We start from the raw sequence: 11,564 nt of genomic DNA, 5'->3' as shown, positions 1-11,564 counted from the left end.
TGAAATAGATCCGAACATTTTCGGCTGACACTCGCCAGGCGCAAGCGTCAGCAACAAGTATAGAATTGGAGGAACATTGCATACAAACAATCGTATCACCAAATATGACGTCACCGGCATGAAAAATCGAATATTCGTAGCGAGCAGATATTTTCAGCTCAGTGTAGAATTTTTAGATGTTACACAAACTCCTTCTTTCGGCACAAACTAGGTTGGCGTATTTTAAAATTCGACTCGAAGGCACACAAATGAAAATATGAACGACCTCTCCGTGCGATGCAAAAACTACCGTATCAATAAGTAGACTCATGAGAGGTACACAACTTCGATGTACAATTGAATAATATATTCATATTGATATAAACCCGAATATTTTCGGCCAACATTCGTGAGGGGTGATCGTCATCAGCTAGCAGTAGAGACTAACCAAATATTTGGTGATACGATTGTTTATGTTCTTTTCAATTCCCAAACTATAGTTGCCGACGATTACCCCTGACAAGTATATTGTATTTCGACATGAATATATTATCCAAATTATGGGACAGCATCTGTCAAATAAGCAATTCTTTGTAACTGTACGAATGAAATTCTACTTCAGACATCGACTTTTTATTCGCAACTACATTAAGCTGTTTCGATCACACATAATCCACGTTTTGGGACTGGATGTACAGGAAGTTTAAAGTTAAAAAGGAGAGGTCAAATGACAGGCATTCTGCTTTTTCTTCTTCGACTTTCAACACAGTTATGGATTGCGTTGTATCGCGCTGCGCACTGGTGAACAGCAAGCGATCAAACAAGTGTTCGCTGCGGTATTACGGGGAAGATTCGCGTAACTTTCTGCGCCGCTGTTGACATAACCTCGTAAGCCCCAGCGAAAAGAAAACTTTCGTGCTTTCGAGATTATCGAATCCCTGTCCGAAAGATTCGGGGACGGTTTATATGACAAACGTAACGCACGGCATTTATTGATCACCATGGACAAGCTAACCTTTGTTGGTGGTGTTCACGGTGTTTTCGACTGCAAAGGTCATTTACACCAGTTCCGATATAATTCATAATGATTCCGTATCTGCCGATATGTAGCACTACTCACTACTGGGCGATTTAAGACACCGCTTTCGCGGATCGGATTGAAAGGCGAGGAGCCTAGGTATAGGCTACCTCCAACACACAGGAAGAGATTCTGGAGCTAAACTGAAGTATACTGCTGTTACTATTACCGGGCCATGATCTTTAATATGGCACACTCATTTTCATCGCTAAGCTTTTTACGGCGAGTTCAATTACCTTTCATCCGATGTCTAATGCGGACCTCTTATTTTCATTGTGGAGGCTTAAGTTGGTGTCTGATTAAAACAGTACTCCAAGTCAGAGTGAGAAAGATAACAGATTTATCGTCGGCTTTGACTATGGAGATGCGATATACCCATTGAGTAACGTTCAACCCACGACATACCGATCAAGAAGCCAGGCGCTCTACCACCACGTCACCTCACTCAGTAAGAAAGTACTACTTAATTCATTTCGACACCCTCCTATCATTTCATTGTATCGCAATCTAGACTGACTGCTGACTGACTGACAGTTATATGTTACCAATGGTTTTGGTTCACTTTTACTAGTGTTGCGATCATTTCAAAACACCACAATATTGCGTTAAATGAAAGGTTAGGAAGGTGTCGAAACGACTTGAAGTAGTCTTTCAGTGAGACACCCACCTTGGCCTGCTGTAGAAGATTAAAATATGTGGCATATTTGCAACCTTGGGTCGGTAGATACCCGTCAATTCACTTCATTAAAATTATTGACATCAGTACTCGGTTGAAATCTGACTTAAATCTTCATCAAGCAGTTTTGTTGACTTCGAATCGAATGTGAATCTCTATCAGCAAAGAAGCGCTTTTGATTCAGTCACAAAACTCGGGTAGTGCGGATGCCTCGAGCGGAAATGAATACGGGAAGACTCTCAAATACGCTAAGTCGCTACGGATCCGTAGCATGCGACGTTGGACAAACCTTAAGGCTGATGATTCTGATCAAGTGTCGAAAGGTCTTATCTTGTTATGGTTGTCGATATCAGGTCGACGCGTGGGGGACACGGTTGGATTGCTGCAACAGGCTGATACGATGACAAATATTCGGAATGATTGATAGTCCGAAAGCTGTCGACCAATATATATCACAATGTAATGTATAATTAATATAGAACATGCCATTTCTACGCTGATTCGCTACATCCATGCGATGGCGCATATATTTGAATTGATAGAATCCAGTAAAAGCCTTGTCTTTACGAGCATATTAAACCAACGTCCTTCTCATACTCACAGAGAAGTTTCTGGATATCTAGATATCCCCAGTCTCTGCGCCCTTCGCACCGTTTTTCGACAATCGTCAACTTATAGTGCGGGTTGCACTTAAAAATATCGTGTTTTAAAGCACGCCTGTTTAAGACAGTTGTTATCAACAGAAGTCTTTTCGTGTGGCCCGCGACAATACTCTGCAACACAGTACAGCGGTCCGCATTAATTTCGTCCGAGAGGCTGAATAGCATTGTTGTTAATATCGTGTAAAGTCTTGATGTGTTTGATCACTTTTATTTGGTATTTTCCTTTGGGAAACACTCGCCAAATGATAATATATTGTAATTTAGATGCTAGTGATTGCAATAAAACAAATTAAACAATAAAAGAAGTATTTTAGACAAGTACTCTGTTTGAAACTACTGTATTTTGAATATATTTTCATTTCAAACAGAACCCGGGCCTGCACTATACCGAAGCCTACGCGCGATATACTTTTGCTCTGGAGGCTCTTGTTATCTGCAGTCATGTAGGACTCCATACTACAACATCCCTTAGTAAATCATCCAGTAAATCTGCCCCCACGGTCGGCAAAACGGTACAGATTCGAGGCGACTCGCACATCTGTCCTCGCGGAGAAATGACGCATCTGTTGATGACGAAACGGAACCGTCAAACCAGTCACGACGAATATTTATTTTGCCGCTCGCAAAACAAAACAACCCACTAGGAAAGCCAGTGCGGGAAGTATATGCCAACACACCTGCGCCTACTCAAAAACAAAGACATAATGTTAGAGTGAAATATTCTTTTAGAAAATTCATGGATTCATAGCGTCAAATTAAAGTCGACATTCGATGCTGTGACAACCTATAAAGCAGTGCTTCCCACCAGTGGGCCGCAAAGCAATTTCAGCCAGACTTGGAGAACTAAATAATTCTAGCTGTCTAATTAAACTATAATTGAAGTAAAATACTGGTAATCTAATTCTAATGGACGTTTCTTTGCTCTAATTCTAATTCAATTTGCGAAATTTTTCTTTGCTCTATGCTCTAATTCTAATCTAATTTCTGGTTTCCTGAAAATTATACAGGAGAACTGTGGTGCAAAACGAGGCAAGCTTGCTGCACAGACATTTGAAACTTGCACGTCTTGCACAGTACATACATTTGCCATACTCATGCTTATGAGAATCGAATCCGGTTTGATACGATACGATTTGGACTTGATTTCATTTCCAAATTTTCGCGAATTCAGTAATCCTAATTCAAACCCAACTTGGACAAACCTGTGTAGCTACAATTACAAGTATAATCTAATTTGTAAAAGTTTTTTATAGCTGTCCATGTCCACACCGGGTTTCATGTGAGTCACAAAGCATTTCCTATTCAATAAATCATCGAGGGCTGCTTTTGGTTATGATGAAATGCCAGCAATCTTGTAATTTCTATGATAGCAATTTTATAGGTAATAATAAAACAACTTTTGAAATGCTGACGTTCTTGCATTTGAGAGTTTGTCGAAAACTGAAAAAGGCCGGGAAGCACTGCTATAAAGAAACGGTGCATCATTTCATTTGGATGTGACTACGGAAGACTTCTTGAAAGAGTTCGCTTTGAACCAATGGAACTGAATTCGAAGTTGTAACAGCATCGAGGCATCTTTTCGTCAACTCATTTTAATACATTCGCTTAGGTCTCCGATATACTTCAACTTGATGGACATCGACAACTCCCGGTCCACGCCAAGATTGTAGGCAATGTTTGAAGTGCAAACATCAATTTGTAGGGAAACCGAAATCCTGGCGACATAAATTCAGCATCGACTGTATTTGTTTTGTGTCGCGTTAAAATTGCGGCCGCTTCACAAGTCAGGAAGGATTCGTTGAGAACGATTCGTTGGCTGGATGCGAGCGATCGCTAATACATGGACTGATGGACATGTTCATTGTTCATGAGCAATGTGTCTCATTAGTGGTAACACAGCACTGCATGATTTGATGTTTGCTACGCTTATGATGTTTTGAGATCGTTGCCAGATATTTTCTACAGTGTTGGTGTGATCGCATGCAAAATAAGGGCAGTCACCATAATAATAGGGTTGGCGGTTAGCGTGTTTAGGGTAAGGGTGCGGGTTGCGGTTAGATTTGGTTAACATATTTTGCGAATCTGAAGAGAGGACACTTTTTCAAAAAATTTCCGACCTACATCGGAGCAAAATCAGGACAAATCCATATTTCAAATCCACCTTTTTTCGAATTTAAATTTAATTTTTTTTCCTAGTAGGCCTATCAAATTTACATTTTCCATATCAACATCGAATTCCTTATCTAGATCCTTACCGACAAGATAGCGTAGAATATCTTGCAGGAAAATATGAAAATTCTTTATAAATTGTCAATCAGCATCTCTTTGCTTAGTTTGTGTTCCTGTAGGGCTGTAGCCGGTGCCATTGTGTTATCTCGTCCATTCTTTAGGTTACCTACTGTGAATGATCCCACTTAGTTTTTCATTTGTTTTTGATACATTGCGAACATGTTATAACGAACGTGTTATATTCTGTTAAAAGTTTCGTATTACAACCATCCTTCCAGGCCGTAGCTGCCTTGCTGATCTTCCGATCCCTTCGCTACAGCCTGGTTCCGAATTGAATTATATATACTTTTCTTTGTATTTATCTGTCTATGTATTATCAATGTTCATAGAACCGAATAAATTCTCTCTCTCTCTCTCTAAGCGTCCGGCTTATTGATCCGCTAGGTCGTGGGTTCGATCCCCAGCCGAGTCAGACCAAAGCAGTTCTGACATGCAAAATAAGGTCAGTCACCCGTGTTGGATTCAGGGTTGCCAGATTGGCCCTTTCGGGGCCAAATTCGTGAAATTTGGCCCTTTTTAGAGACAGTTGGCCCCAAAATAATAATTTGGCCCCTTGGCCCTTTATTTTCAATTTTTGGCCCTTTTTGGAAACAGTTGAGACATACCGTCAAACTAACTATTAAAATAAATCTGTCTCGCAAAATGGGCTGACAATGTTTATGCCAACGTCAAAGATTCGAGTGGAAACACTGTAGAAGATTTGGATTTGTTTTTATAGAATGTAGACTGTGTTGGAATTGTAAATACAGATTTGTGAACAGCTGGACAAAAAAGCAGCGAACATGGCTGGAAGCTATGTAGCAGAAAAAGTCTGAAGAAGAGCACCCTTATAGTACTTAATGATTGATAAAAATTTCAAAGAAAAAAATCAACATAACCTTAGAGTTTTTTGGTGTAAAACCTAAAAATTCGGTAGATAAGTTGGATAAGTTTCAAATGTAAAGAAACTATTCTCTCGATGTGTAATTAAAATTCATAAAATTTAATCACTCTCATATTATAGCACAAAAAGTTTTATTTCACGATTTTATATTCAGTCGGAAAAGGCTTGAAATAATGAAGAAGTTATTGTAGTTGGATCCAGTGTAGTTGCAGGCAGTGGATTTGGTGTCCTACAACAGTATCAACAATATAAAACTGGAATTCCAGGTGTCTATGGGTAATGTGGCAGCGTTATTGACGTTACTGAACAATTTGGCCCTTTTATTGGCCAATTTGGCCCCTTTTTCGGCGCTGTTTGGCCCTTTTTCGCAGAAGATGTCTGGCAACGCTGTGTTGGAATCCGCGGACGTTTAGCGTAATGTCTTTGGTGTGCCAAGACGGTTCTCAGCGTTACACAGTCTGTGTGTAGTCAGTAGAATATTCGGTGTGCACTAGACACCGATTCCATATTCTTCAGTTGCTAGATGCAGAAAGAATAAATACAGTCACAATCGTGTTAGTGTTATGAAAGGTGCTTAGGGTTGGGGGTTAGGGTCGCTGATGGGGTTCTTTAGTTTTCCTGTAATTTGGGTGGGGTTCCTTCGGGTAGAGGGAGATTCTTAGGATTGAGGTGCGGTTCATTAGAGTAATTAGGGCTACAGGGTTGGTGCGATGACATTAGGGTTGGTTGTATCTTAGGGTCATTACACCCACCCAAAATACGCTAACCCCACCCCTACCCTAAACACGCTAATCTCCAACCCTAAAATAATGGTGACAGAACTTATTTTGCATGGGACTAACATCATTTTACATGTTGCGACTGACCCTATTTAGAACCGCTCATAAATCTTTGGAGGTTCGGTCTAAAAATGCCCGGCCTTGAAATCAATGTAGGCCACATAATGTAAAAGTGAATTGTTTGCATGTCTGAATTGAATGTTCTGAAATCGCAACTTCAGCAGGCACAAGACGAACGCAAGGCGTGCATAATAAAAATTCTTTCTCCACTTCTCTGTAGTGTCCCATTAACCGAAATCATGTTAAGGATTGTTTGAAGCTGACACCCAGAATCGTTTTGCTACCACAGTTTCGCCAGTATAGTGGAGCTAAAACTCAATTCACGCAAACTGAGTTTGTGGATGCGGGCTTTAGATCATCGTGTTTCGTGACATGCATGGAACAGCCATACTGTACACAATTGTTATACAGGCCGCAGCTATCGTTCCCTAAACCCCTCCAATTGAGGGGAGCTCGATGGAGACCCAAAATTATTTCGTTAGTTGCTTTTTTGAGGATATTTAATCAACGTGAAAATGTTCTTTGTGCAATTTTATGTCGCTAGAAATTTCTATTTTATTATGAGTACCGTAGCAGGAAAAAAAGGCGCATATCTTAGTGAAATGAGGCATATCGGCGTCGGCGATTACCACATATTGAGCAGGACTATGACTCTAGGGAAGAGGTGGGCCTCAGAACACTTTAAATCCACAAACAGGGCCACGGGAAAAAAAGGTTGAAAGCCCCTGGCCTGGGCCCAGGTGGATGTCTGATTTCAAAGAATACTCCAAATTCAAGTCGTATAGACACCTTTCTATCTTTTCATTGTATCACACTCTTGTGATGTTTTGAAATGAAGAAATTACTGATACACTGATACTGAGTTATTCAAGGTAAACTTAGTTGCCACTGTATTCATTCTAAAACGTAGATTATGTATCTCTGGTGCTCTGCACATCATCACATTTCTGATACATGACCGCACAATCCCATCACAATTAAATAGCTGGCATGTCATGCGTAAAATCCTGTGTGCCACCCGGCAAGTTATAACATGCTTCAATGTACAGAAACGTAGCAGTTAAAGTTATCTACTCGTTAGAGATTCAATGGTTGAGTATCGCATGATATGGCGCCGTAACAGTGCGAAATATGTTTGAAGTTCAAATATGTACCTTTATGCAACCACAAAAATGTAATGCCAGTTCTACATAACTTTAGACATAATTTGGTATTTTTGGACCATGCCTATTTCATTGCACTTTGTGACAATGCTGTGTGTCGGTCAACGACCCTTTCCGAGTATGCGAAATCTGTCGTTTCGATAATTTTTCGCACAGGCGGGATTATCCAACAAGTGTTTGCCAATTGCAGAATTTATGGCCTTTGATTGTTCCGCATCAATCTTGAGCGGATGAGTGGCGCGCCTGTGCGAAAAATTATCGAGACGACAGATTTCGCATACTCGGAAAGGGTCAGTCACACTTTCATTTGTGTGCCTTGGAGTCGACTTTTATCAAAACACACCAGCCAAGGCTGTGTCAACAAAAGGAGTTCGTGTATCATCTAAAAATAGTACATTGAACGTTCTCGTATTCATCATTCCGTACTGGTCACGTCATATTTTGTGATACGATGTTCTTTTGAATTCTCTAATAGTTGCTGACGATTACCCCTGACAGCCGAAAATATTCGGGTTCATTTCAATGTAAATATACTAATTCAATTGTATATTGAAGTTCTGTACCTCCAAGAAGCTGTTCTAATGTAGCGGTGTATTGCATGTCTCGTATGCTGTGATGCGACTAATCAATGTTTCAACGCTTCCATAGTGAAATATATTATCGGGACTATAATTTTTGCTGATAAACAACTCTTTGTGGCAAGTTATTTCAGTACTCTACTCTAATCATTAGAATTTATACTCGATTCAGATTTAATTAGCCTACTCATATCATTGTGCCCAGCCTACTAATTAACAGACAGAATATGCTGATTCAACTGAAAAAAGTGTGCTGTATGGGCTTGTGTCATTTACCGTGCCAGACCTGAAGCCTCGTCTTTTAGCAATACTTTCGCAACAAGCTTGTTTCCTGCAAGTGTTTTGCAAGCGCGCAGTCAAACTTCGACACTAGTTTGGTAACCCAGACTGAAATATTGTTAATGATATTATTCTGCCTTATATTTTGTAGATTTGCTTGATTAAAATTCGATATAGTAAAGAAATTTGGAGTACGTGCATCTCGCATCTTAACACAGCTACACAATGAGTTCGGATGAAGTATCTTCCTCTGACGAGATCGATTCGACTGTTGAAGAGGAAACATTTCGAGGGGAATATTCAATGGAAGAACTTGTAACTATGAGAGAGACAGTCGGATCTAAAGTTTTCGATAAAAAGCTTGCGACACATGTCAAGAAAAGGGAGAACGAATCAAAATCGTCGGCAAAATCTAAAAAACAAACTGATTTTGTGCGCAAAAATAAGAATCGACCTCAAGAAATCTCGTCAAAAAGACCAGTTCGTAAAATACGCGGTTCTTCGAGTTCAAAACATCCCGCGAGGGACCCGCGATTTGACCAAATCTGCGGGAGTGAATTTGATAAAGATGTATTCGAAGCCCGATTTTCGTTCCTAGAAGACATTCGAACGAAAGAGAAGAGAATACTGAGCAAAAAACTGAAAAAATCCAAAGACCCCGAAAAGCGACAAAAATTGAAATACTTGATCCAAAGGATGGACAATCAAACTCGCGAGAAAGAGAGAAGAAAAGAAGAGAAAGAAGTGATCCAAAAATGGCGTCGCGAGGAAAAAGGTAAAGTGGTCGAAGGAAAGAAACCGTACTTTTTAAAGGACAGCGACAAAAAGAAGATGATTTTGGAATACAGGAAGAAGAAAAAGATGGACAAAAATCAAAAATCTCAGAAAGCGAAGTAGCCCGTAACGCCAAATCTACTTTACAGCAGAGGTGGTCGCTGGTAGGTAGCGAAGAACTACTATTTCCGAGTTCTGAAGTAGTTTGTGCCTACTTGCACTACTTACTCAACTGGTAACCGGTAATGTTGGTAATGTTTTTGAACTACTTCAGAGTTGGACAACTAGACATTTTTCTGCTTTTTCAAGAATTAGAATTATATCTAACAGCACAGCTTTTCTCAAATTAGATTGGAATTATACTTATGGTTACCCCTACACAGTTTTCCAAATTAGATTACAATTACAATAAAATAGCTGCAGCTTTTTCCAAATTAGATTAGAATTGGAACAAATGAATTCGCAAAAACTTGGAAATTAGATCAAGTTCAGGTTATATCAAATCAGAGACCATTCTCATAAGCTAAAGAATTACAAATGCCTCTACAGCAGTGGTTACCAACGTGGGCGATATCGCCCCCCCCCCCCCAGGGGGCCATTTGGCGTTCTAGGGGGGCGAAAATGGACAAAGGGGGCGACGGGGGGGCGAAAATAGCGACGGGGGGCTATGACGCGTCAAAACAGCTGACCTTTTTTTTTTAGTCAACCCACGGAAATTTAGTTACAAAAGTGTCAAATTAGGCTTCGAGCCGTAAAGTTGACCTTTTTTTTTAGTCAATCCGCCTGTGATTACAGATTGTATGCCCAATTTTTGGTACACAAAATTTGGGGGGGCGATGATCGGTGTTGAGCTTGAAAAGGGGGCGATGGGTCGAAAAAGGTTGGGAGCCACTGCTCTACAGTATGCTTGGCTCGTTTCGCACGATACAGTTCAGCTGATGTATTTTCTGGAAAACCGGATATTAGATTAGAATTAAAATTGAATTAAATTGAAATTAGATTTTCGTCATTTCGTTCTGATTAGTCCATGTCTGCATAAAGATACATATGGCAATTACAATGCCACTTCAATTAACTACTAAAATTACACGATCCATCGACCAAATCTACTTTTCAAAACTACTTGACAACTATTCAAACCTTTCATTTTGTACTTCTACTTGTAATTGTGTACGGTGTTACTTTGGCCACCTCTGCTTTAAAGTCGATTTCTACTTTGAAACCATAATAAGGAATCAGGGTGATAAATCAAACGTGGATGGGTCTAAAGGACCATCAAAGAGGGGCTGTTGGGATCACATTGGTGATCCAAAGTCGTGGAAGAACGACGATATTTTGATGTGTCTCAAGATCTGTGGCGAGTCGCACTCTGCTTCAAAGAAAGATTCGAGTGTTGTCTCTTTGTTTTATCATTGATAACAATCATGCACATCACAGCCATTTAGTGTTTGTATCTTAAGAATTCGCCCACGAATAACACACGTCTTATTCACCTGCTGTTTATTATTCTATTGAAGTGACGCAGTTTCCTCGCATGTTAAGAATGGTAGGGGGAAGTTGCGTGAGGTAGTTGAATGTTCAGAGGCGGCGTTGAAGGTTCAGAGCAGACTATCAATCCGGTTATTTGATCGTCAATTAACCACTGGATTTTATAGTAGTTCTAGTTGCGCATTCCAAAAATCTTGTCTAATATACAGAAAACACGTGCCGTGTGGCGTGAATTCATTCAGTGTAAACACACTGCAATGCAGTGTGCATGCCTCTTGCATCGTTTAGGCCCAGATGGGTGTCTGATTTCAAAGACTACAAGTCGTTTCGGCACGTTCCTAACTTTTCATTTTATCGCAATTTTGAAATGATGAAAATATTAATAAACTGGCACTGAATCGTGATGCCAGTGTCCTGTTGTGTGATGCTCTTGCAGGCGTAGACGGGGGTGAATTTTGCGGGTCGCGGCCCCTTCCTTTTCAAATGCATGTCCTAGCTGTTTCCAATATTTCCTAGCAATGTCGCTGTTCAGTAGCTCGTATTATTAGTTGCATATTTCTAAATATTATTTTTTAGTTCGCGAATTGAAAAGTGATTAGTTCTAGTATCGCATGGTGAAAACCCAGTAGTTTTTACAAGTCTGCTTTGTTTGAGAACATAAATTAGACGCCCCTTGCCACTGCGAGTTGTTTGTCGACTAGAATTATAGTTTCGATACTTCCATGTCGCCGTGTAAGCCTTAAAGACATCCCAGAACCAATAACACAAAGCTGCGCAAGTTGGCGAAAGGTACGATTCTGTGAAACGGTGAACACCCTGCAGCATTGTCATAAAAGCGTTTTGAAATAGATAGGGTCGAAAAATACCTAATTACCT

At 40.1% G+C, this 11,564-nt stretch overlaps 1 protein-coding gene across 1 annotated transcript; it reads left to right on the top strand.

Annotated features, from left to right (window-relative positions):
- Nucleotides 1-7,003: 7,003 nt before the first annotated feature.
- Nucleotides 7,004-9,464, top strand: LOC145457570 (ribosomal RNA processing protein 36 homolog). Its single transcript, XM_080335793.1, has one exon. It carries the CDS (start codon nucleotides 8,652-8,654, stop codon nucleotides 9,321-9,323), a length of 672 nt encoding a protein of 223 aa, XP_080191919.1. The 5' UTR covers nucleotides 7,004-8,651; the 3' UTR covers nucleotides 9,324-9,464.
- Nucleotides 9,465-11,564: the final 2,100 nt, after the last annotated feature.

Source organism: Botryllus schlosseri, chromosome 15 (genome assembly GCF_051294905.1).
Source record: "Botryllus schlosseri isolate E-star chromosome 15, Bs_hap1, whole genome shotgun sequence".
Lineage (NCBI taxonomy): Eukaryota > Metazoa > Chordata > Ascidiacea > Stolidobranchia > Styelidae > Botryllus > Botryllus schlosseri.
This window is presented reverse-complemented; position numbering and strand designations above follow the sequence as displayed.

What these genes read in the sequence shown, in the direction of transcription:
- LOC145457570 (XM_080335793.1), top strand. Translation starts at nt 8,652, where the DNA reads ATGAGTTCGGATGAAGTATCTTCCTCTGACGAGATCGATTCGACTGTT.